Consider the following 27,460-nt stretch of genomic DNA (forward strand, 5'->3'; position numbering starts at 1 on the left):
GTTTAAAGTTACATGCTTTGGGAACAGGTTAAATCATTAAGAAAATATTTACCACCTTATAATGAATCATTTATTCCAAAGATATTTTACTTCTTAAGTAGTTTCAGCCTAGTCTTAATCACTTTCCTAATGGCCCACAGAGTGGTTTAATCAGAACATGTTCAAATTCCCACAAGCAATGATAAAAAAGAATCTCCTTGTCCTAAGATAAATACCTGCTTTGGTTTTGTTGGTGTCTTTAAATCTATAGAAAAAAAATGAGAGAGAGAAAAAAAAAAAACCATAAGAACCATAATGACTCATATCCACTCTGGGTGGGGGAGGGGTATATAAACACACACTCACACACAAACACACCCATATACACAACATACACAATATTCAACACTTCATTTTTCCCCAGGAATAATTTAAAAGAATAATATATTATACAAATTCCTTTATTCTTTGGGGAAAATGGAGTGGGATAAATTTGAAACAACATTGGCTATTTTCTTTCACATACCAGCATCCTGAGAGATTTTTGATAATAGAAGGCTTTGAATTCCTGTATTTTCCGAGAGTCTGGAATAATGTAAGGCATTGTGTCCAAGAGAATCTACAAGGGTTAGGTCTGCACCCTTTTTAATTAAGGCTTCTACGATGTTTGAGCTGCCAATCTCACAAGCCAGCATGAGAGCAGTTCTAAAGAATGAGGAGACAAAAAATCAGTACTAACAAAATCTGGAAACTTTTGCTAGGAAATCATTTCATTTGTCTGAAGAACAGAGAAAAGGAGATTTAGTGCAGTTAAACCTGTACTACTCTTAATACTCCAGGAAATTCAAAGTGGAATGCTACCAAAATTGGGTAGCTATTTTATCAAACCTCAGATTAAATCATAAAAAATATTAGGTCAAATAACACAGACATAATCTTCTAACTATGATGGAATTTAAATATGATTGGCACAAATCTTGTCTTTTTCTCAAATCAAGTTTTATAAAGAACCTATAACATTATTAAGACTTTAAAAAAAAAACAAACCAATATATTTACTTTTATTTTGCCTGAAAAGTCAAAGGAAATGGCCTATCCATTTTAACATTTAATAATGTCATCATAGACACAGTCAGCTATGATGCTCCCAGAGGTCTGGAGAAAATATTTTTTTAAGTCAAAACAGATTCTTAATTATCCAAAAAAGGCAGAAAACAGTAGAGAAGTTAAAACTGCTTTAAAACAAATGATCCAAAGTACAGCTGTGAAAACTTCTCAGAATGTGGATATCAGGGAAATCACATGCTTTCTAATTCTGTGGTACCTTCCATTTTTGTCTCTGGAATTTACATCTGCTCCATGATCCAGAAGAAAGCGACAGACCTCACTGTGGCCATTTTGTACTGCAAGAAGCAGTGGTATATTCCCATCCTAGGAGACAAATTCAGATTAAGATTTTAATTTGGAAGTCAAATACCGGAATTGCAAAGGTCCTGATTCCTTCTGTACTTATTCCTGACTTGTCCTGCTGGCCTTATATTTGACCCACCAATACAGTCTGCCCCCCGGAAGGCCAAAATCACACACTACCACAACTCTTCTTATGGAATTTCACTGACTGTGGGCTTTTCCTAAGGAGCCAGGCTCTTGGGCTCCTCGATCTCTTGACTGTCACTCAGTCTGGTGATGATGAGAGAGAGAATGGAACACAAAGTATGTCAGGCTTGAGGCAAGTATACCATGTTCATTGAGAAACGGCTCTCCATGTTCTAGAGAAATGAACGGTTGTTTCCTCATGGCATTCCTGGGTCCCATGCTCTCTAAGCACTTTCTTCTAAGTATCCTAGCATCCTGCCATGCCATCAACTGTCTTCCCGGAAAGCATTTGCTTTCATAATTTTACTAGGTATCAAAAACATAAGTTAAGAGTTTATTTGTCCATTACTGACACATGACAAGATAAAGAGATCGATGGAAAGAAAGGTTTGTTTAATATAACAATTGACAATTCCTTTAGGAAAAAGTTAGATTACCAGCTCATACAAATTGCAAAATGAATTAAGAATATCAACATCACAGTATAAAACAAATGAAAAAAATACCAGAATTTATAGGTGACAATTTCCACAAACTTAGGGTGAAGAGGGGACCTGACTCAAATTATGAAAGCCATAAAGAGAGGCTCTTATTCTGTTCTTGCATTGAACATACCCCACATATGGGCTTGACAATAATTTTAAGGCAGAATGTATTCAAATAGGCAAAGGGAAAGAAAAGTTACAGTATATCCAATTATTTTAACGTGGGGATATTTAAAAATACAACTGCTACTTAAAGATTAAGTATTCACTCAGAGTAGAACTTCAGATTTCCATGAAAATTATCTCTGTGAAGTTATAATACTTTCTGGCTGTAAAGTATTGAGATTCAGCAAGTGTGAATTTATTTACAGATTCTAAATGCTCACTTCACAATGTCCCCCTCAGGTGTAACTTATACATGCCAAGTCCCATGCTATAGCAGGAAATTCAGTGCTGTAAACAGGAGCAAGAGGGATGTCAATGTATTCTCGACATAGTCCAGCAAGGTTAAAATAGGCTATAAGTGGTCTTTATAGTTGGAAAACACTGTCCAGGAGCACCAAAGGTGATATATGGGGTGCTGAAAGAAAATGATAGAACTGTTTAGACTTATTTTTTATTTATTAAAAATCAAGAAAATAAGTCATTAATATTTAGGTTGATAGTAAGCCATGTGTCCATCCTTTGAAATAAATACTGAACGTGCATGCTGCAAAACGTTTTATTAACGGTTTAAGGACCAATGGGGCTAATACTGAAATCTGTTTTGCACAAGAGAATCTAGGTCAGAAAGCAGCAGACTTTTGCCAAATGCTCCAGAAGGAGCCCGTGGTATTCTAGAGACCAGGGTCCATCTCCACTTCTAATGGTCATCTGGTACTTACCAAATCCTTGAGGTTTATGGGGCTTTTGTGCTCGCAAAGGACTTGCACAGCTTGAAGGCAGCCCTGTGCGGCTAAGGGAAGGAAGACACAGAAAGCACAGCAAATCACAAAGCTAGTCTCACAACCAGGGGCATCAAACACTTCTAGGAAAGAAAAGGTCACGTCTACCCAGTATGCAGATGATACTCAGCTGCACTGAAGAGCAACGGTGTCAGGATGGATAAGTAAGTGGTGTTTTAAAATATTGTTTAATTTCAGTGTCGTCCAGACCTACGGTCAGCACTTGCCAGTTGTTGGTTGACTTTAGGCAAACATCTGGCTTAGCTCTTCGTGTATGCTAAGTCACTTCAGTCGTCTCTGACTCCTTATGACCCCATGGACTGTAGCCCACCAGAGTCCTCTGTCCATGGGATTCTCCAGGCAAGAATACTGGAGTGGGTTGCCATTTCCTTCTCCAGGAGATCTTCCCAACCCAGGGATTGAACCCAGGTCTCCCACACTGTAGGCAGACGCTTTACCATCTGAGCCACCAAGAGAAGGAAAATTACCTGCATAATGTAAAGCTGTTTTCCCAGAGCTGTCGATACTTTCAGCTGGGCATTTAGACTATAAGACAAAAATCAATAAATATGTATAGTACATTTCAGTTCTATTCAGTTCATCCTCTTTCTGCAAAGTATGATGCAACTTACTAAGCAAAGTATAAACCTGAATAAGCCCCACCTGCTGTGCTCCAGGAGCTTATAGTCTCACGGGGAGTGAGACTCACCTCGAAGCAGGCAAGACACAAGTGAACTGTCACCTCTCCCTCCTATCAGCTCTGTCACCAACAGATCATCCCCACCAGCAAAACAATATGCTCTAGGAATTCTCATCATGATCCCACCTGTCCCCCCATTTCCTGCCCTAATTCTCTATCCCCCTTCACAAAACCAACATTCTGTTAAGAACTGCCTGCACACACACCGTCTCCCTGCCTCTTGTTCACTCCTGGACCCACTGCAGTTGTGCGTCTGTCCTCAATATTCCCTGAGGACTATTCCTTGGATCAGGGAATCCAAGTCACCAGCTACCCTCACGTTTCTAATGACAACAAACATTTCTGTCCTCCTCTCATCAACCTCTTACCTGCGATCCACTCCCTCTTCTCCAAACACTCTCCTCTCAGCTCCTAGAGTCCTGCCTGGCCCATCCAATTGTGGTTTTCCCCCACTGCTCTGGCCACCCTTCCCCAGAGGGGAACACAGGACTCCCCGGTGTTTCTTCTTCTCTACGCTATCACCCTGGGTCATCTTATCCACACCCACAGCTTGAAACCCCGTCCAGAAGCTAATGCCTCCCAAATGTATATCTTAACAATGACAACAAAACTACTTCACAAGTATTGGCTATTATGTGCTAGGCACTGTTCAAGGAATGGTTTTAAGGCTGCTAACAACCCTGATTAGATACCATTAACCCCATTTACAGATGAGGACACTGAGGTACAAAGAAGTGAGTAACTTGCTCGGGTCACAGTAAGTGGCAGAGCTAGAATTCAGACCCAGAAAGGCTGCGTGGACCCTGTATTCATGTCACTACACAGCAGACGGCATCTCTGAGCCCTGGGTTTCATAACCCACTGCCTATTTCTCATAGGCACCTCGAATGCAACACAATAAAAACTTCTGGGGTCCCCTCCTGGTGCAGCTTGATCCTCCCGACCCACCCCGCCACCGTCAACAGCACATTGATCTCTCTAGTCCCTGAGCAACCACCGAGTCATCCTTGATTTCTGCTTCCTCCTCCTTCCCCACATCTAGTCTACCACCATGCCCGTCAATTCTGTACCCCAAACACACCCTACGCAACTCTTCTCCTTTCCCCCATCATCACCACCTGGTCTGAGCCAGTACCTGCTCATCTTGACAGCCTTGACGGCCACCTGGCTGTCTTCACGGTTGGCTTTTTCCTTCTTTAGTCACTTCTCTATACAAATAGAGAGACCTTCTAAACTGTCAGTGTAGCTCTTTACTTCCAAGTCCTCCGCAGTTCCATCATGTCACACAAGGCTGCATCCTGGGCCCTTCTTTTTTTGTGATCTTACTGTGTAGCATGAGGGATCCCTCATCAGGGATCAAACCCACTACAGTGAATACACAGAGTCTTAACCATGGGCCATCAGGAAAGTCCCGTGGGCCCTTCTTTTTCTTTCTCCCTCACTCCCCGCCAGGTCCCCTCACTGGCTTTCTTTCCTCCCTGACTACTTAGTGCCCTTCTGACCTTTTGCACTTGCAAAAGGTCCTTTGCAAAAGGTCTGACCTTAGGTCTTTTGTACTTGCTTTTCTGTCAGCTTGGAACGCTCTCCCATGGCTCTCTAAACTGCTTACTTTTCAGCTTGAATCTCAGCTCCTCTACAGGGGCCCTCCTGAATACCTCTCACAATACTCTTGTCAGTTTGCTTCTTAGTGATGTGCAATTTGTCATGGGCGTTTGTGTCTTTGCTCACCAAGTGGCAAGCTCCAGCAGGATGGGGGCTGCTCTCTTCATGAGTAAACACTCGCCATTTGACACAGTGCCCAGGGCCCAGGGCCCACTTGCTAGAAGTCAGAGCAGGGGGATGGGGGGCAGGGGGTAGGAGAAGGAGAGGTCATCTGAATTTGAAGACTCTCACAAGGCTCTCTTTGTGCTCATTGCCTTGAGGAGGGAGAACTCTGAAATGGTAGCCCCTGGAGAAGGGAAGTCTCTCCAGCAGACAGATAGTAAGAGCAAAAGGCCAGAGAGAAAGGAGTAGCTGCAGAAGGCGCAGGGTGAGGGGCTGGCAGGAGACAGCAGTGGTCCCATTGCAGAGGGTGTGGGCTGCCCAGACAAGGAGTGAAGCAGAGATCAGATGGGTGCAGGACTCTAGGTAAACAACTCACTAGGAGGCCATCAAAGCCTCTGGTTTTCACAACTATCCAGAAAGAAGAACACCATTCAGATGATCTGTGGAGAGCAGGCAATATTGGAAATGTTCGTCTGCCCTTCAGTGGTAATAAGAATAGAGATCATGTTACGACGTACCATGCTTTGGCCTAATTTTAGAACAGCACAAGGAACTGTTTAAAGGCTTCAAAGAATCCAGAGAAAAACCAATCCATTTGCATAACCAGATATAAAATTACATTAGAGGCTAAAATATCTGGTCCTTGCCCATGAGGATTTCCAGCTTGTCAAGTTCATTCTTCCCTCAAATCAGAGCCAGATGCAAAGTCTGGATAGCCAAGCCAGGATGGGAACAGAGACTTGGAATACAAATAAGGTATTTTTTAAAAAATTGAAGGTAAGACCATGGGTGTGGAGGCAGGGCACTTGGGCAAGTCAATGATTTTCACTTATCCAGGGTATCCAGCCCCAGAGCAGGCAGAGAAGAAAAGTTCTATTGTAACTTTCTTTAGAGAGAAGCCACATAATAAAAATCATCTTCATCATCACAGATGTTGATCTATCTTTCTTGAATTTCACTTCAAAGACCTGTTAAGGTTAAGGATTCCTGGCACTGGCGGTAGCTTGCATCATGTAACGCAAGACAAGAAGCTGTGTGATCAACAGAGCAGACAACTTGAAGAATGTGCCTACATTTCTGCATCAGAATTGCGAAGCCAAATTAAAGCAAGATGCTGGGTCCCAAACAGTGCTCAGGAAGGCCGAGACGACAGCTCAACGGAACAGACAGTACTCCAAACATGCAGTTTATTGCTCTGTGCTGTCCCTGAAAACAGCCAAGACTGCATTTTGACTGGCAACAGCAGGAAGTTACTGTATGAACTATTGGGATTTCATTAAATATTCATCTTTAAAGATAGACAGAAGCTGTCGCCCTAAGTGATCGTTATAAAAACTTCCTGGCAAGGAAGTTTCCAACCAGGGAGTTGACCTAAAATTATAAAGAAGAATAAAACCAAGAATCTGAACAAAAACTAAGAACTAAAAGCTCATCAAGTTACATACAAGGAAACAGTGGTGGAAGTTTTGCTTCTCAAAAAAAGCTGCATTCTACTAATGATTGAGCAAGAATAAATACTAGGATATTAGAGATCCTGTATTGTAAGGATCTCCAACAGCACAGGAATTTTTTTTTTTTTAAGGTGACTGTTTAAAGGGTACATGTCCTTCCAAAAAGGCAAAAAATAAAAATAAAAGAGCTGAATAAAGGGGACAAAAGAGCTGGATCCCAGGAAGGCACTTCAAATTTATTAGGATCCTCTTCTCCACCAGTGGAACTGCTATGGAAATAATCTTCTCCTTAGCTATCTGAAATTTTAATAATGAAGCTTCTTAGGGAACCCCAGTTCTGGGATAATATTTAAAGGAACATGCATGTATTTATTTGCTCTTTCACACACACAAGGTTACTTTCAATTTTTTTAAATGACACATTTATAATTTTAAGTTGTTCCATTTTACCTGAAGGAGCTTCTTGATGCATTCATGGTGGCTGTTCTTGGCTGCGAGGTGCAAAGCACTGTGTCCTAAATGGATTAAAAAAAAATTGGAAGGAAAAGACCACAGATTTTAAATCTCTTATCTCTGTAATGAAGACAGCTATGAGGAAATAAACTGTTCTCCAACAAAGATGGAATTGTTATTCTTGAGAGTAACGCCTCCACTTCTTATCTGCAAAGTTCATTGTGACAAAAGTGGGGAGAACACAGCACCCTGACCCCTGGATAACATTTGGGGCCCACGCCAGCTGCCATTCTCCTGGGGTACAATTAAGCTGTGGGCTAGAAGCCTGCGGTAGACTCTAGGTATGCAGCTTGGAAATTCCGCTTTCAGCTGTCAGCATGGATGCCAGATGCCCTGCGTCCACAACAGTGACACCAGACCACAACTGCCACGGGCCCCGGAACCCAGCACAGGCAGCGGCAGAGAACACACCCAACACCCACATGAAACCCCACTTCCGCCTGTCCTTTCGCTTTCCTCCAAGTGTGCTCCAGCTCTGCAGGGGAATTACCTGTAGTTCAGATGTTCAAACTTGGAACGGGTGGAAGAAGGAAAAGAGTTATAAAAACAACACTATCAAAGGAGCATCTCTTCACGTTCCCTTCAAAAAATGTGATGCCAACGTGAGACTCTCTGATGTTTCTGTGCTCAGATAACTTTAGTAAATTCTACCCCACGGTCAGAGGCAAACCTCATGGCAAGCTACAGTCCATGAGGTTGCAAGAGAGCTGGACACGACTTAGCGACTGAACAACATTACACCCAGTGCCCTCCCCTGCATTACCTAGCGGGCCTATAGAACATCTGTGGGTGAGGGGCTTAGGGACAGCCTTGGTGTGGCTACCAGGCTTCCACTCTCAGGCCCTAGAGAATTGCTCTTTGCTTAGCCTGGATCCTCTTCTTCTAGGATAACCATGCAGCTTGCCCGCTTACCTGCCTGATGCCACTGAAACCTGCTTCTTGATGAGACCTTTCCTGATCTCACCACTTAAAATTCCTCCCCCACTCCTTTCATCCCTTTGCTTCATTTCTTTGTCCTTCATAGCACTCAGCACCTTCAACCTTCCCTTCTCACCTGACTCCCCTCTCCTCCTACACACAAACACACATTTATGTAGTCAACTATTCTTCCTTTCCCTCTAGAATATAGAGTTTGTATCCCAAGTGCCTATGTGTGCTAAGTCACTTCAGTTGTGTCTGACTTTTTGCAACCTATGGACTGTAGCCTGACAGGCTCCTCTGTCCATGGGATTCTCCAGGCAAGAGTACTGGGGTGGGTTGCCATTTCCTCCTCCAGGGGACTTTCCAAGCCTGGGGATCAAAGCAGTATCTCTTACATCTCCTGCATTGGCAGATGGGTTCTTTACCCCTAGCACCACCTGAGAAGCCTAAATAAAGACCAAAGAAACAGCATGTGTGTGCTAACACAGACCAGGCTCTCGATACATACTTGTTAATTTGAATTAGAGAGTCTGTCTATTATGAATGTCTGAGAAGGGGGCTTGGGGGCAGGGAACCAAACTCCTAAATCCTGCCTTTGTAAACTGATCAAGATAGCTCCAATGTAATGCCTGTAAGCAACCCACACTTAAAGCTTGTTTCTCAGCCTTAGCATCAGTGAAATTCAAAGCTATGGAAGGTGGCTCTATGTACCATAGGATGATGAGTAGCATCTCTGACCACTATCAACTGAATGTCCAGATGGGACAAGCAGAAATGTCCCCAGACATTGCCAAACATCCCTTGGATAGGTGGGAATCACATAACCCAGTTGAGAACCCCTGGCTTAGAGGAACAACTTTTTTTATATGGTGATTTGGTCTCCAAATACCATTTCTCTGTTCTGAATTAGTCTTTATAACACTGACCTGAAATCCACTAATTATTAAAGAATCATATAGCTAGGAAATACCGTATTTAAAATTAGAAGGTTTTAGGACCACAGTGAGCTGCCTAAAAGCATGTATAAGATTAAAAAATCAGATACCTTCTTTGCTGAGAAGCTGCACAGAGATTTTAAGGGTATGCATAGCGGGAGCTGGTTGGGGGAGCTAGAACACTCCATTTGACCTCTGCCCAAAGGGATGAGGATGAAGATCAGGAAATAAGGCAATGAGATCTTTGGAAGTAGGAAGACAAGTATCTTCTTTTCCCCTTCCTCCTTTTACCACAGGAGACCTCTTTTCAGGAGGTATAACACACAATAGTGAGTTTGCTTCAACTACGAATTGAGCTTTGGTGGGTTAGCCGAGCCCTCGACCATCATTTCTATCAGTGTTTCTAAGGAGGAGCACATTCTGTGTTTTAAACAAATGCCTTACAGATGAACTTTTGGAACCCATCCTGATTGTAAGTAGAAGACTGTTTATGTTGTGTATGCAATGCATTAACTTTTGTCTATCTTGTAGACAAAAGCTCTTCTAATACATAAATAGCATCCACTGGAAAAAGGCACAGTTCTCCAAAGACAAGAGGGTAGGGAGATTTAAGCAACCATCATAAAATAAATAACAGGCCTTCATTTTCAGTGCAAGTGTTCAAGTCATACCTGAAAGTAAGCACTGTGTTTCTACAGAAACAACACTCTTTTATTCCTTGGCCCTGTGATGGGTTTCCCTAACAGGAGCACAAAAGCATTTTTCACTGAAAGAGTCTCTAAATTCAAACGATGCATCAGCCCCTGGACAACATTACCCTGGAGTAAGATGTCTCTCACAGATACCATTAAAACAAAATTCTCTTTCCAAATGCAAAATTTTCTGGAGAGAATATATTTGTGACAAAACTTCACTGTAACCAGCCCCCACATAAGACTGGCCCCCATTTGGCTGTGGATCTGTCTGGAATATCAGAAAGCAATTTCCCTATAGGAAAATAACAAGTACAACCCCAATTCAAGTGCATTTCAGCAGAATTCTGCCTGTGAGTGAAGACCCCAGTGCTACTCGTAAGTCAAGTGTCAGAGGCTATTCCAGGTGGTTTAAGAATCTTGGTATTCAAAGAGTCTAAGCAGGATGGCCCAGACACGGAGCACCATCCCCCAGGCTAACCTGGACATTAACCACTTACTCAATGATTTCAGACTGCTACAGAAACAGAGCAGAACTCAGTCATAGAGTGGAGGAATTACTGATGGGACTAAGAACACAGTCTTCAAGTGCAGGTGACAAATGTTTAAGCTGATGAAGTCATAGGAGACAAAGACAAGGCAAACTAACACCCAAAGGCTGAAGTTTGAGAAATCATAGCTTCAGATCGTAATATGGAAATGTTTAGAAAAAAGAGAGAACTAAAAGATACTCAACCAGATATGTTTGCAATATCTACTTAAGAACCAGAGTTTCAAAATGCTGAATATAAACAATGAAAGAAAGTGTCAGTCGCTCAGTCATGTCTGACCCTGTGCACTGTAGCCCGCCAGGCTCCTCTCCCCATGGGATTTTCCAGGCAAGCTACTGGAGTGGCTTGCCATTTCCTCCTCCAGGGGATCCTCCCGACTCAGGGATCGAGGCCGGGTCTCCCGCATTGCAGGCAGATTTTTTACTGTCTGAGCCACCAGGGAAGCCCAATGTAAACACTAATATAACAATAAAAGTAGTATAAACAATAAAATATAAATAATATTAACAATAAAAGTAGTATTAACAATAAAATATAAACAATAAACATAGTAATTAATTTGATTTTTATTTACAACTTTAAATATATTTAAACATTGTTCTTAGAAATGCTTATCTTTACAACAAGTTTTCAATCACTGAAGCATAAATCTATTCACCTAGTTATAGTTCCAGGGGAGAGATCAGAATATGAAAGATGTATTTCTTTTTTTAAACATATTTTATTAAAAAGAATAGATACATGTATACGTAAACTAAATCTCTTTGTTGTACACCTGAAGCTAACATGACACGTTAATCAACTATGCTCCAATATAAATATTTTTTAAAAAAGAAAAAAATCCACAACATTGTAAATAAACTCTATGCCAATAAAGAATAATAAAATTTTGTATCTTTTTTATTGAAGTATATATAGTTGATTTATAATATTGTATTAGTTTCCAGTGTAAAGTGATTCAGTTGTGTGTGTGTGTGTGTGTATATATATATATATATATACACACACATACAAATACCACACACACACACACACAGAAAAATTTCTAATAACCATTCTTACTATTAGAGTTTTGAAATTATCCCTTAATCTCTACAAAGTAGATCTGCATAGTGATTTACATTGATTCAAAAGGTGTTTTGTTTTTTTTGTTTTGCACCTGCATGTATACATCATTTGAAATCTTTTCATGGCCAGATTATGTTGATCACTGTATATAGCTGGCCCTTCAGACATGCATACATGTGCACAACCAGCAAGTAAAGAACTGTAATCATGCAATCAGTTTTTGGCTTGCCTTTATTCCAAATTAAATATGAAATACTTAATGGACTACAGCCTGCCATTACATTTTAAATGGCCCATTCTCTCAAGTACTTGAGTTTTAAGACAGGACTGTTCTTGGCTAGAATATGTGAGCTAGATTGGAATTATATGTGAGCTAGATTAAGGGCATAATAGAATGGGGGGCCACCCAGAAACCCAAACAAAAGCTAAGCCAATACCAGAAACCCTAGAAAGAAAAGAAGGGTTCTCCAGTGTCTCCCTCCTCAAGCCTCTCTGTGCATTATGGTATCTCCATATTCCATAGCTCAGTTCTCACTCTCCTAAGACTCTCTTCTATGAGAAAAGAAGTTTTGTGTGCAAAGGGATCAAGGAAAACTTAAGATATGGGAGTGTGACAAATCACACATCATTCTTCAATTTCTGTTTACACTTCCTTCTACGGCAAAATATTCCATACATTTTTTAAAACATTTATTTATTTGGTTGCGCCGTGTCTTAGTTGTGGCACATGGGAAAATTTCAGTTGTGGCATTTGAACTCTTACTTGTGGCATGTGATAAGATCTAGCTCCCTGATCCTATGAAACCCAGGTCCCCTGCATTGGGAGCATGGAATCTTGGCCACTGGACCACAAAGTAAGTCCCCCTCCTATATTATTAAACTGGACAATTTGCTGCTCTGCCCAGAATTCCCAGCTTCCTTCGAAGGCAGGAGTGGCCACAGATCACTCTGTGTCCAGTGAGATCTGAGTGTACGCCACTTCATGAGCTGAGCTTTCCCTTCTGCCAGCTGGGACTGGGATGTGGGTGCGGTGGGGGAGCCCCCCTGGACTGTTAGGACCAAGGCAATACCCTGGATGGTGGAGTAACAAGTCTGGGTAAGAGTCCTCAGTGTGGAGCTGAGTGGCCATGGCAAATTGGGAGTTTTAACTGAAAGAGAGAAAAGTCTATCTTGTTTAAGCTACCGGGTCACATTGTGTCAAATGCATACACTTGCTAAAAAAGAAAGCCTGAAAGTTAATGCTTCAGACAAGCACTTGATAATAAACAGAAGATTCTTTGGTCTTCTTCAATCTTCTGTTAATGCTCTGTTTAATCCTATCTTATCTTCCTGGGTGCTAATTACAGGCATTCCCCCCCCACCCCCGACCAAAAACTGCCTAGAAGTCTGGGAGAAATGATTCATTTCTAAAGTAACAGAATGCTACTTCCCTTCCTAAATCAGTGAAGAACAGCAGCAAACACAAAGGCCCTGTTTAGAGTCTGCACTGTGAGCTTAGGTGCAGACTTTCCCAGCTGACTGCTATCGTTATGTCTATGGTGGTGTTTGGCAAATAGGTGATAAGGAATGGGGTGTGTGTGTTTAGTTGCTAAGTTGTGTCTGACTGTTTTGTGACCCCATGAACTGCAGCCCACCAGGCTCCTCTGTCCATGTGACTTTCCAGGCAAGAATACCGGAGTGGGCTGCCATTTCCCGCTCCAGGGGATCTTCCTGACTCAGGGATTGAACCTGTGTCTCCTGCATTGCATGCAGATTCTTTACTGCTGAGCCACCAGGGAAGCCAAGGAATCGGGGGAACCCCACAAACCAAAATCATGAGTCAAGAGTTTCTGCCAGTTTGGGGATGTCTTTTTCTGATTTGTACTATGAGAGTGTTTGGCTTGGTGATAATCACAGCTTTTTTTTTTTTTTAAAGATGTGAAACATTTTCAAAACCTGATGTGCAAAAGAGACTGGGCGCTAGGATGTTCACATGTATCCTCTCACTCAAGCCTTCAAAGCCATCTAAAATGATGATAATTGAGATGTGCTGGGCTTTCCTGATGGCTCAGACAGTAAAGAAACTGCAATGCAGGAGACTCAAGTGCAATCCCTAGGTCGGGAAGATCCCCTGGAGAAGGAAATGGCAACTCACTCCAGTATTCTTGCCTGAAGAATCCCATGAACAGTGGAGCCTGGCAGGTTACAGTCCATGGGGTCGCAAAGAGTTGGACACGACTGAGTGACTAACACTTTCACACGATTGGTACCACACACAAGGCTTTATCTACTGACAGTATTCCGCTCCTGAGATTGTTTGTAAAGCATTTATGAAAAGTCTGTGGTCAGACTTCCAAACATTTGATGTGGAAGGATAGTTGATAAAGAAATAGATACTAAAATCCCTTTGCTTCTGAACTTAAATCCAGTCACCAGTTTAAGAAGTAGGTAACTGTACCAAGTTAACCATCCTGTACACTTTGTGGATATAAAGAATTAAAAGGGTCAGTGTAATGATATATTTTGAAAGCAGGATTTTTTCTGAAACTCTGCAGGGCAGTTGGATTTATGGTAACAGATTTTCATGCGAGTTCTCACTGAGTATTAGAATTGAAGATAACTGGATCTTAGCAATAATATAGCAACACTTCAGATAGGTTGACTGAAAAGACAACATCAATGAGTTGACTTTGAGAGTCCCTTGGACAGCAAGGAGATCAAACCAGTCAATCCTAAAGGAAATCAACCCTGAATATTCAGTGGAAGGACTGATGCTGAAGCTAAAGCTCCACTACTTTGGAGCTTTATGATGAGAAGATGAGATAAGAAGACTCATTGGAAAAGACCCTGATGATTGAAGATAGAAGGCAGGAGGAGAAGGGGATGACAGACGATGAGATGGTTGGATGGAATCACCGACTTGATGGACATGAGTTTGAGCAAACTCTAGGAGATAGTGAAGGACAGGGAAGCCTGGTGTGCTGCAGTCCATAGGGCCGCAAAAAGCTGGACACAACTTAGTGACTGAGCCATTTAATTCATCCTTTCATCAAATGTTTTGGGCTAATGACAACCACTAAAGCACAGTGACTAATGTCCTTGCCATTCCTTTGGATTCTGACTCGCATTCTTGAGAAGGAGAGAAAGGAGTGGGTGTTACAGCCAACAGGAAGGATATGAGCAGTAAAGGCCATCACATTTATCTTGTTCACTGTAACAGGAAAAACTCTGAGAAGTGTTGTTCTAGATAACACAACAGATTTTCCATGTACTTTTACCTATGCCGCTTTTCCTTCTTTTGTTCCCGGGTTCTGTTTGCATGCTTTCAAGAAATCATGAGAAGTCAGTGCCTCACTCAGACTAAAGCAAAACAATAAGCCCAAGGACCAGAGTGTTGACCTCATTGTTAGAAATGAGAGAAAAGTGACAGGCAGCTCGAGACATTTCCAATTCACAGGATGTCTGGAAGATGTTCTGGGGCTGCCAAGTGCTATGGATTCTACCAGTTTCAATCACAGTTGAAAGAAATGGGCTGTGACACTTTCCACTAACCAGCCCAGAGAAGAGTCCAGGACAGGAGGATGGGTCTGCAGTTTCCCCTCCAGCTTGTTTTTAGTTCATTTTTTTGGGGGGGGCATGCCTTGTGGCATGTGGGATGTTAGTTCCCTGACCAGGGATTGAACCTGTGCCCCCCTGTAGTGGAAGCACGGAGTCTTAACTATTGGACTGCCAGGGAAGTCCTCCCCTCCAGCTTCTTGGAGAGCACTGTCATCTCCACTGGCAAGGAAGAGGGAACTGCGCTGGGGTGCCCAGGTCTCACTGCATGACTCCCCAGGCTTTCAGGAAATAAGTGAGGGCTCTGGTAGTAAATACAAGCTCTATCCACACGGTATTAGACAGCCACAAAAACTATGCTTCTTAAGAGTTTTTAGTACAGGAAATGATCATGGTAATCTTTTTTTTTTTTTTTAATGGCAGGATTTAGAGTTTATTATATAATGTGATCTCAACTATGTAAAACTGTACCAGGAAAATCTGGTAGGAAATACAGCAAAACAGTAAAAAATTTTTTTTTTCTTGGAGTAGAACCACTGGTTATCTTCTTGGTAGTTTTCTTTATTTCCCAAATTTTCTACAATGAACATGTATTAAACATTTTTTTCCCTTTAATAAAAACATGGGGGAGCGATATTCAGTTATGATGGAAATAATGAGACTCCTATCTAATCTATTTTTTAACATCAAATTCAGTTAAACAAAATTATATTACAGTTCAAATTTATTCACACTAAACAAACTTTTTTAGATTATGATTTTCTTAAAGAAATCCCATCTACTTAAGAGGACACATCTCATCAAGGGGATGGTAGCCACTCTTACTGCTTGATATGTATGTGGTATAACTTTAAAAGTAGTAACAATAAACTTTAAAAACAAAATAACTGGATCTTGGTATTAAAGATGTTTTTAATTAGCAATATAAATTAGTGTTCCCTTCAAGGGAGTCACTTAGAGAAAGCATTCTTTCTTCTGCTGGTATTATAATAATTTGTGTTCAGTCGTGTCTGACTCTTTGAGACCCCGTGGACTGTAGCCTGCCAGGCTCCTTTGTCCGTGGAATTTTCCAGGCAAGCATAATGGAGTGGGTTGTCATTTCCTTGTCCAGGGGATCTTCCTGTCCTGTGGATCAAATCTGCATTTTGTATGTCTCCTACATTGGCAGGCAAGTTCTTTACCACGAGTGTCACCTGGAGTATTGCCATTTCTCAAAATATTTTTTTGGAGCTTTCTGTGGCACTGCTCTGGAAAATCATTCTGTTACTTCCATCACTCCCTATTTTTAACCAAAAATGGTTTTACCAGATTGACACCTTCTCTACCTGACTTGACTTTAAGTGGCTCTTCATCGGTCATAAAAAAACAAGTCTATTCTCGCAGAATAAATATTCCCAGACCCTGATATTATTTTTTAAGTGCCACAGACTTCATGAAAACAAGTCTGAAACATGAGTTTCCCGGCCATATTTTGAGTAATAATTGTATTTTCGTAACACTTGACCAATTTGCCCCCAAGATGACTACTCGGAGGTGCCAGTGTCTTCAGGTGGGAAGCAAAAGGGATCCACCACAGATTAATGCAAAGCCTCAATAAAGACTACAGAACAGACTAATCTTATATTCCAGTAAAAACCAACAAAAGCCTATTAGAAGACAAAGATTTTCAAGTATAATAGAAAAATGAAAAGCCACCAGTACTTGCTTCCACCTCTTGGTGTGGACAACAAGGGGCAGAAACTCAGGCTGGCAACCCAGGGACTCCTTCCTATAATACAATGTTCATAAAAGACAAGACTGCACTTCCTTTGCTATCTGACTTGATCATCACTTATCAACACTGGCTTCACGTTAGAATCAGCTGGGAGCTTCGCAGAAGTACCAACTGGCTGGAAACGTTCAGACATTCTGAATCTCGGAAGGCAGAGCTGGGATATACATGCGCGGGGTTGTCTGCAGGTGTGTGTGTGTGTGCGTGCTGTTTATGCTTTCCCTTCTTCTCCTTGCCCCCTTTAAGCTCTTTCACCCTTCCTCCCCTCCAGTTCCTAGGTGATTCAGAGGCACTAAAACACAGTAAGGGGTGCAGACCATGGGCAGCTGATCCACATGAAGATCCCACCTTCTGTCCACAGAACCCACCTCAGCTAGTTGATGAAATGAGCACCTAAACAATTCCCTCCATTCATCACTTTGTACCATGATTCTTAAGAACAAAAACTGGGGGAGAGAATTTGGTCCATATATATCATCTTAGAAAATAAAAATTTTAAATGGGAGATAAGAAGCATAGTCTCTAGTTGACTAAACATATAAGATGAAAACACTTGTAAAGGCCCAAATAATGAAACCATGTCAGAGCCTAGTCATTGGAGGAGATTCTGTGTTTTTCTTTGGTTGATCTGTATAGACTGTAAATTTTCCGCAAGGAATACATATCACTTCTGTGATACCTACTTTTCTGCTGGCCTGTTGACTTAAGAGAAAAAGATTACATACCGGCAGTATCTTGGGCTGTCACATCCACGCCGTGTGTAACCATGACCCTGAGGCATTCCACATGTCCTTTTGTAGCAGCAAGATGAAAACTGGAAAAGAAGTAACACAATCTCCTTAAGATTGCCACTCTTTATAGACTTACCCCGACCATGTTTTTGCCTCTTGTGTATACTGTCTCTCACTTAAGCTCCAAACCACCTCGTGAGTAGGTCTTACATTGTTCTCATTTCAAAAAGGAGAAAACAGAGGCTTGAAGTGGTCTGATAATTTGCTCATTGATACTTTTTATTAAGTAATGGATTAGGAGCTAGATCTTAGGTCTTCCCATGTAAAGATAGGCTTGAAAAAAGTAAAATTCAATGACATTTCTTACCCCTTTAGGAAAAAATAACCAGAGTCCCAACTTGATTCAATTCCTAAATATATAAGTAATTTACCAACTTTTTTCTGTTTTCCAGTGTTTTTAACAAAGCCATTATTTTTAAGCAATGCACTCTCTGAAGGCAAATTTGTCCAAGTCAAACAATGATCAGGGTTCTTGGACAGCATCAATATCAAATCCATTGTTTTTGTCCTAGCAGATAACAATAGTTATCTGTAGTTGTACACAACTACACAACTTTTTTTACATGGCTAATGTGTGCCAAGCATCTTATTACCCACTTTAGTACATTAGCTCTTTTCATTCTCATAAAAGCCTTCTTAAACTTTTTAAAAATTTTTTTGGCCATGTCAAGCAGCATGTTAGAGTTCTTAGTTCCCTGACCAGAGACCAAACTTGTGCCCTGTGCATTGGAAGCAGGGAGTTTTAACCACTGGACCACCAGGGGATTCACCATAAAAGCCTTTCGACGTGAGTCCTAACACCATCTCCATTAGATGAGAGGAGTCTACACTCAGGTGCAAACAGCATTAAAGGAAGCCCACAGTTAGGCATTGGAACTCAATGACACTTGAGGGTACAAACCTCGCTCAGCATGTTTAGACTTATCATTAGAAACAGATAATATCCTTATAACACAGGAAGCTCAGCTCAGTTCTCGGTGATGAACTAGATAGGTGGGATGGAAGTGAGGGTCAAGAGGGAGGAGATATATGTACACATATAGGTGATTCACTTTGTTTACAGCAGAAACTAACACAATACCGTAATGCAATTATACTCCAATAAAAATAAATATTTTAAAAAAGAGACAACATCCAATGCCATACGCATCCTCCCCGCAGATCCCAGGGGTGAAGGGCACCAGTTACCTTCTCAGGATACTTGGCGTCTGTAACTCTGAATTAATGCCCAGGTAATATTTTTCCATAGCATAGGATCTGTCACTGGGGCCCATGGTCACACCCAAGTAACAAATCCAAGAGCTAAACTGATTCAAACTCAAGTGAGCTTGACCCCACACCTCTGCTCTGGAAAACTGGGCTGACTGAGGGTTGGCAGGTTGGCAAATAGGGTTATATCCGTTCTGGTTGCAGGTCAGCCATACGTCAGCTATGTATCTCTGGGAAGTCAGTTTAAGCTCTCAGAGCCTAAATTGCCTTCACTGTAAAGTGTGTGGATAGACTCAGATGCTTTCTAATGTTCCCTCCAGCTCTTACACTCTATCATTTTAGCTTCCCTGGCTCTGATCACATTGACCATTTCTTCATTTGTGCAGCAACTTATGTGTAATATTTCTTCAAAGTCAAAATCTACTTTATAGTAGATTTACACATTTTGTGTAATGTTTACACATTACAGTGAAGCTTTGATCATATGGAATGACTCGGGAACATGTGACTTGTTTGAATGAAATTTCTGATTAAATACTGCTTAACCAAAAGAACCGCACCAAAAGGCAGGACAATGAACAATAACATCGTTTTCAGCATTGTTGGGGGTAACTTAATTTTACAATTAGTAAACTTCATCTTTAAACAGTGAATCATTTAATCACAGTGAAAGGTTTCTAAAATTTCCCCACCTTTAATAACAGTGTTGGCGCTAGTGGTAAAGAACCTGTCTGCCAACACAGCAGACATAAGAAACATGGGTTTGATCTCTACATCGGGAGAATCCCTTGGAGGAGGGCATGGCAATGCACTCTAGTATTCTTGACTGGAGAATCCCATGGACAGAGGAGCCTGGCGGGCCATAGTCCATAGGGTCACAGAGTCTGGACACAAGTGAAGTGACTTAGCATTCATGCACGTGCAGTAACAGTGTCCATTACATAATTTAACTGCTCTTGAGGACATGAAACCACTAAGAGACTCAATTATTGAACTCTGCTTTCAAGGCGATGGATCTAAATATCTCAGATTAGTAAGCCCTAATATTTATTAATATTTATCTTCTTTTCTTAATGACTATGTGCTTGCTTCTAAGCTGTTCACTCTGCTATATCCTATGACCAGGGGAGAACTCAATCAAAATGCTCTGGACAAGGCAGCCAAATCTTTTGCTGAAGATGAAAATACCAGGAATAGAAATTAGCACACTCACATGCACACATACACACACACACATGCAAACGTATAGATACAAAACTTTGGACTGAAGTTTAACATATGGACTTCCCCTGTGGCCACTAAGCTGGTAAAGAATCTGCCTGCAATGTGGAAGACCTGGGTTCAATCCCTGGGTTGGAAAGATCCCCTGGAGAAGGGAAAGTTTACCCACTCCAGTATTCTGGCCTGGAGAATTCCATGGGCTGTATAGTCCATGGGGTCACAGAGTTGGTCGTGACTGAGTGACTTTCACTTTCACTCTAACATATTTAAGCTGCTGCTGCTGCTGCTAAGTCGCCTCAGTTGTGTCCGACTCTGTGCAACCCCATAGACGGCAGCCCACCAGGCTCCCCTGTCCCTGGGATTCTCCAGGCAAGAACACTGGAGTGGCTTGCCATTTCCTTCTCCAATGCATGAAAGTGAAAAGTGAAAGTGAAGTCGCTTAGTCATGTCCAACTCTTCGGGACCCCATGGACTGCAGCCTTCCAAGGTTCCTCCATCCATGGGATTTGCCAGGCAAGAGTACTGGAGTGGGGGTGCCATTGCCTTCTCCATATTTAAGCTACACATGTCATAATTGTATAGTTTGCTAAAACTTCTCAAGTGGAACATGTCCCTTCCGCTTTCATACTGAAGAAACACAATGTGCCCAGAGACCCAAAATCCCTCCTGTATCTCCTCTTAGCACCCCAGAAAATCTCCATGTGCCCCTTCTAGTTGCTAACTCCTTTCTCCCCGTGATAACTATTTTTCTACTCTAAGACTTCCTGGATTTCCTCAGCATGCATGCTCAGTTGCTCAGGCATGCCCAGCTCTTTTGTGACTCCACGGACTGTAGCCCACCAGGCTCCTCCGTCCATGGAATCTTCCAGGCAAGAATACTGGAGTGGGTTGGGTAGCTATTGCCTCCTCCAGGGGATCTTCCTGACCCAGGAATCGAACTCACATCTCCCGCATTGCGGGCGGATTCTTTACCGCCGAGTCATAGGGGAAGCCCTGTATTTTCTCTGGATTGCACACTGTATTTACAGGGCATTGAACTTCCAGACACATGTGACAATGAACCACTTGTGTAAGGCCACTCCTGCATGCTGATAAATGCGCTCTGATGAATGTGACATGATATTCTATGGATGGCTTGGCAGTTGTATAATTTTCAGCATCATATTTGAAAGGTCAGTGGTCATTATAAGTCAAGAGAAGTGAGGTGTTAGGAAGTTAGGCTCATTATCCAATCCAATTTTCTTAGACATTGCTTTTTAAAATGAAACTGTTATAGCAATCCATCTTTGATGGCTATAACACATTGCATTGAGGAGTCCAGTTAATTAAGGTTTCACTGCATGTGTTTTAATAAATTGTGTGCATGTGATTTTGTTTTGCCGTCTCTCTTCAGAGTTTAGATCACGAAGAGACTTTTCCCTTTATTTTGGGAAATCTCCAATTATTCTTCTGCAGAACACTGTGTTCTGATGAAAAAATAAAATGAGTCTTTTCCCAATTCATTTTATCCTCATACATTTTACCTGAGACTTCAGCACTCATTGTTCTTACAGAGAAAATGAACTAGTATAAAGATAAATAATTATAAACAGCCATACATCCATATATAATGATAGATATTCATGCTGGTATTTTTATACTGCAGAATCTCATATTTTTAGCTAATCAAATCATTCTTAGTTGATGTAATTCAACTAACTAAACCAGCATTTCAAGGTGTTTCTGAAAGGAGACTCATTTCCAGGTGTTTATTGTGGATGTCACATAAAAATTGTTCTTAAGGATCTCATTTATCGTATCTTTTCATCTCTGAATTTTTCTACACATACTTAAAAGATGGAGACGGCAATGGCACCTCACTCCAGTACTCTTGCCTGGAAAATCCAATGGACAGAGGAGCCTGGTGGGCTGCAGTCCATGGGGTTGCGAAGAGTCGGATACCATTGAGCAACTTAACTTTCACTTTTCTGCACTGGAGAAGGAAATGGCAACCCACTTCAGTGTTCTTGCCTGGAGAATCCCAGGGATGGGGTCGCACAGAGTCGGACACGACTGAAGCGACTTGGCAGCAGCATACTTAAAAGATAAGCACTTTACAAAGTAGAAATAATAATGCGATGAAATCTTTTGTATCCAACAACCTTGTTTCATGTATACTCTTACTAACCATTATTATTTTGAAGCAAATCTTATGTCATATCATTTCATTCTTAAATATTTCAATGTATTTCTAAAATAAAATGGTTCTTAATGAAAATGTAATAACATCATCACAACCTAAAATTTAGTAATTTTTCAATAATGCCAAATATTTAGGCATTGAATATTTCCAATTGTTTCATAAATATTATCATTTTTGAATAGTTTGTGGGAATCAAAATCCAAAAAAGGTCAACATATTGAGATCTGGTTGATGTCTAATAATGTTCCCTTTTTCTTTTTCAGTTCTTGCAATTTGTTTTATGAAAAAGCCATGCATTTGGGCCTGTAGAATTTCCAGTACCCGGATTTTTCTGCATCTCCCTCCCCATAGTATTTTTTAACATGTTTCTCTTGCCTCTACCTGTTCTGTAAACTTATAGCTAGGTTTAGAGGCTTGGTTTGATACAGGCTCAGTTTTTGGCAAAGCAGCTTTATGAGTGGTATCATGTACTTTCACTGAAGACACGTAATGTCTAGCTGGCTCCGTTTCGTGATGTTAGCAACCACCGATAATCACTACTTGGAGTCATCCTTTGATTTGTGGTTTGCCAAGTGGTGACATTCTAATCCATGATTTTTTTCTTGTTCAATAGCTGGAATTCTTCTAGAGAAAAGAAAAAATTCCCTTGATGACAATTTAGTTTTCCAGAAATATAGTTCATACACGAAAAAGAAGCATCTGATCTTTTACTTTAATGAAAGTCTTCTTAAGAACAAGTTGGTTGCCTGGTATCTTCTAAAGGAGACCAGTGTGGTGTGAGAAGACTAATGTATGTAAGTTAAATAGACATGTGTATGATAGCCAATCAGTTCTCCAGATTTTTTGATAAACAAATTTAAGCATTTTCACCACTGTACATCCCCATATTTAATACTACAATAAATGCATGTCAAACCCACTGCCAAAAATATTTCAGCTCTGCATGTAATTGAGTTGACTGTTTAAGATATTTGGGCATGGTGACTAAAATGCTTTGATGGGAGAATGTGTCAAATCACCTTAATTGCACAGAATACGATAAGTGACTTCAAAAGGATTTTTGGATATAGTGTTAAGGCCAAAGTATGAGCCAGTTTAGGTTTAAGACACCCCACTCCAAGGATAAGAAAAACAGTGTTCAGTCTAGAACATGATGCAAAAAAGAAATGCTATAATTCAGATTTTAAATTGTAGATTTGTTCTTGATAAAATAACCAACACCCCATCTACAACACATATGGGCACACACATGGCTGTACATATTACAGCCATGTTCTAAAACTGGGAAAGTCTTTAAAAGTTCTATGAGCATATGCTGTGAAGTAACAAGGCCTCTTCATCTTCAACACCATATACTACATTTTATATTCTATATAAATACAGTACACTATTCTTTGTAATACATACTATATATGCTATTTTATACTATCTTCTATCATTTAAAAATATGTGGGCTAGATTTAGAAAGAGAAAATATAAAATAAGAAAGAATAATTACCAAGACATATAGTTATTTGGTATTTATTGATCACTGTGATTAAATACTGTGATACTTATAGGGCATCCCTTTATTTAATAATACATCCAAAAATCATTTTACTACCTAATTTGGGATAAAATGTCTATAACCTGAGTTTGCTAAATCAATTATCACATCAAAGAACAACCCAAATGATCAGTATACTGATTTAGCTTTGCCCTGTTCTTAAGGAAGCTGTACAAATGCAGAAGAAATAAGGTACAAAGGAGACAATGAGATGACTCTTGTCAGCACGTCCCTCACAGCAACACCACTTATACTTTCAGTCCAGTTACCTTACACCTGAAGAGCAACAAATGACCAACAAGTGGAGCTGCGTCACTGGGTCAATTCTCCCCCAGCTGCTGGAAGAGAAAGCCCTGTCTTCCCTCTCTCACTCTCCCAGCCCTGTGCCTAGAAGCAGCTCTTAATCCAGCTCCTCAGCCATTACACAGAAGGGTGTATTCTATGCTATTCTTCTGTGTGTACTGAATTCGGATATTCAGTCATTATAAGGTTTTAACTTCAGAAAATCTGGTCCTTATTCCAAACACCCAAGATTTTGAAAAATCAGACAAAACTTCCAAACTTTAGAGCTTTATTACAGCTTAGAGGAAGGACAAATGTGTAGCCAGATGAGAAGGTATAACAAGAAGCAGGATATTGGGAAGGCAATACACATAATCTTTAAGGGCTCAGGCTAACTGGGTTTGAATCTGCACTCCGGCGCTTATTAACATTGAGTGCTCTTGGGCAAGTGTTCTCTGTATCCCAGTTTCCACATCTGTAAAATGGGCTGTGAGGAATGAATGAGGTATATGTAAAAAGTGCTTAGCAAAATGTGAAGCATGGATACATATCCAAAGAAATGCCACCAATTATCAGAGCCTCATCAACACAAGGCAAGGAACAGAGATGGAGACATTCTGCTTAATAAAAGGATTTGTCTCAATGTTCAGAAAGACAGACTAACAGAAATTAGGTCAGAACCATCACTGTTTAAGAAATGAAGAAAGAAATACGGTTTTCTCTGGGTATATGCTACTCAGCACTCTATTGTGATTTAAATGGAAAGGAGATCCAAAAAAGAAGGGATATGTGCATACACGTTACTTATTCATTTTGCTATACAGTATAAACTGACACAGCAATGTAAAAGAAGTATATTAAAATAAAAAAATAAAATTAAAATTAAAAAAAAAGAAAGGAGGAGGAGGAGAAAAGCAAGAAGAAAATCAAGGGGGCCTGGGAGGGAGGTTCCAGAGGGAGGGGATCTATGTATACTTAGAGCTGATTCGTCTTGCTGTATGTCAGAAACCAACACAATGTTATAAAGCAATTATCTTCCAATTTTTAAAAAAAGTGAAAAAAAAAAGAAAGAACAGCAAGAAAGACAAGAGTTACAGACAGTCATTGATGACAAAAACAAAACAAAACACCACCAAAAATGAAAAACCATCTGAGATCAGCCTGGTCTAATTAATGCTCACACTTGTGCTGCTAAGTAAGATTCAGGCACCTTCCAGAAGTGACAATCTCCGAAGCAGGGTGTGGCAGCAACAAGTTATTAGCATTTAGCCTCTCAATAGCATTTAGCCTCCACTTGAGTAACTTTTTATAAGATGTGGAGAGTTGGGTTCGCTTGGGTGGGAAACATGGCTAGTCATTCACAGAACCCGGATCTGTAAATGACAGTGAGTAGGTTTCCTTTCTTATGCAGTGTCCGATACACGCAGGCATCCTCAGGGCGGCAGTCCCGGTGACTGGTGGGTGCTGGTCTGGGCTGCAGGTGGCATCTGTGGTGTTACCTCAGGCTTAAGGAGCAGATGGCACCCCGAGTCAGCACACAACTACTGAAGATCCTGGTTGGTGGCCTCTAACAGCCTGTACCCTGGAGAGCTGATAAAAGAACACACCTCTAGGTAAAGACAGTTGGCACACTTGGGTGAGGTGGGTAGGAAAAGTACTCGGCTGAAGAACAGCCCCCCTCACCCCAAAACAGGCTGCTCTTGACAGAGTTAATCCCAGGGCATTGGAACTAATTTGAGCATGGAATCATTTCTATAGTTGTCTATTTGTATAAACCACTATAGCTAAATATATTAATTCATTTACATATTTACCATAGTAGGGTATTTATGTGCCTGACACTGTCCTAAGCACTGAGAAACACATGGTGAATAAAGAAGCCTTCACAGATCTCAGCTTTTAACAGGAAGACTAAAGATAAACCAGTGGTTCTTCACTGGGGGTGATTCTGCTCCACCCAGGGGACATTCGGCAACACCTGGACACAGCTGTGATTATTATTCACAGGGTGGGGGTGGTACCTAATGTATAATGACCAGGAAGGAAAGGGACGGGACTAGTCATTCAGTCACGTACGACTCTTTGTGACCCCACGGGCTAGAGCCTGCTAGCCTCCTCTGTCCATGGGATTCTCCAGGCAAGAATACTAGAGTGGGTTGCCATTCCCTTCTCTAAGGGATCTTCCCGACCCAGGGATTGAACCCACATCTCCTGCTTGGCAGGCAGATTCTTTACCACTGAGCCACCAAGGAAAGAACAGAGATGCTGCTATAACATCCTACAGCGCACAGGACAGCTCCCCAAAACAAACAATTCTCTGACTAGTCTAAAATGTGAATCGTACCAACATGTCAAAATGTCAATAGTGCCCAGGTTGAGAAACTGTGACAAACTATTCAAAACAAATGCATGATGCTGAGATATAATCCTATTAAAACAAATTAAATAAAGACTTAAGAAACAGCATGGGCAGATTCCAAACTTTTTATTTTATGGTATGTGAATTCTGCACTCTAAAATGCTCAATTCAGTTGTTTTTAGTATATTCATAAAGTTGTGCAACCAACGTCACTATCTAATTCCAGAATATTTTCATCAACTTAAAAAAGAAAATTCATACCCACTAATATTCACTTCCCATCCTATGCCTGCCCTTGGCCATCACTAATCTACTTTATCTATGGATTTGCTTATTCTGGACATTTCATCAAGATGGAGTCATACGCTATGAGATTTTTTGTGTGTTTGTCTTCTCATGTTTGGCCTCTTTTCGAGGCTCATCCATGTGTAGCACATACCAGTATGATATTCCTTCCACTGAGCGGATATATCACATTGTGTTTATTCATTCATTGGTTATGGACATTTGGGTTGTTTCTACTTTTGGGTTCTTTTGAATAAGGCTGCTAAAACATCTGTGTACAAGGGTTTATGTAGACACCTGTTTTCGGTTCTATTGGGTACAGACCTAGGAGTGTAATTGCTGAACCATACGGTGACTATGTTAAAGTCTTTAACGAAATGCGAGACTACTTTCTAAAGCACCATTTTACATCCCCAGCAACATGAGGGCTCTAATCTGTCCACATCCTAGCCAAGACTTGTCTGGCAAATTTTAATTTGAGAGATGAGAATTTTAATTACACCTAAATTTCCCACAGAAGAAACACTTAAGTCTTTCTTAATGAAGCCTTTGAGGTAGTTATTGTAACTAATTATCAGCTGAAATTTCTCCTTAGAGGAATAGAAAAGTGAAGGCAAAACGAAATCAGAACATCCTTGGGCTTTGTCTCTGCAGGCTTTTACACCTAATTAAAAAGTGGGG

General features: G+C 40.9%; 1 protein-coding gene across 1 annotated transcript in view; it reads right to left on the reverse strand.

The window, feature by feature from the left end:
- Nucleotides 1–27,460, reverse strand: part of RAI14 (retinoic acid induced 14) — a 112,655-nt gene that overhangs the window by 16,988 nt on the left and 68,207 nt on the right. The window contains exons 5-11 of the mRNA XM_068990523.1: nt 17,630–17,718; nt 7,370–7,434; nt 3,493–3,550; nt 2,945–3,015; nt 1,304–1,410; nt 506–684; nt 216–244 (exon numbers count right to left, since the gene is read on the reverse strand). Of these exons, the coding sequence (XP_068846624.1) occupies nt 216–244; nt 506–684; nt 1,304–1,410; nt 2,945–3,015; nt 3,493–3,550; nt 7,370–7,434; nt 17,630–17,718 (598 nt within the window). The remainder of the gene's footprint in view (nt 1–215; nt 245–505; nt 685–1,303; nt 1,411–2,944; nt 3,016–3,492; nt 3,551–7,369; nt 7,435–17,629; nt 17,719–27,460) is intronic.

Source organism: Capricornis sumatraensis, chromosome 18, assembly GCF_032405125.1.
Source record: "Capricornis sumatraensis isolate serow.1 chromosome 18, serow.2, whole genome shotgun sequence".
Classification (NCBI taxonomy): domain Eukaryota; kingdom Metazoa; phylum Chordata; class Mammalia; order Artiodactyla; family Bovidae; genus Capricornis; species Capricornis sumatraensis.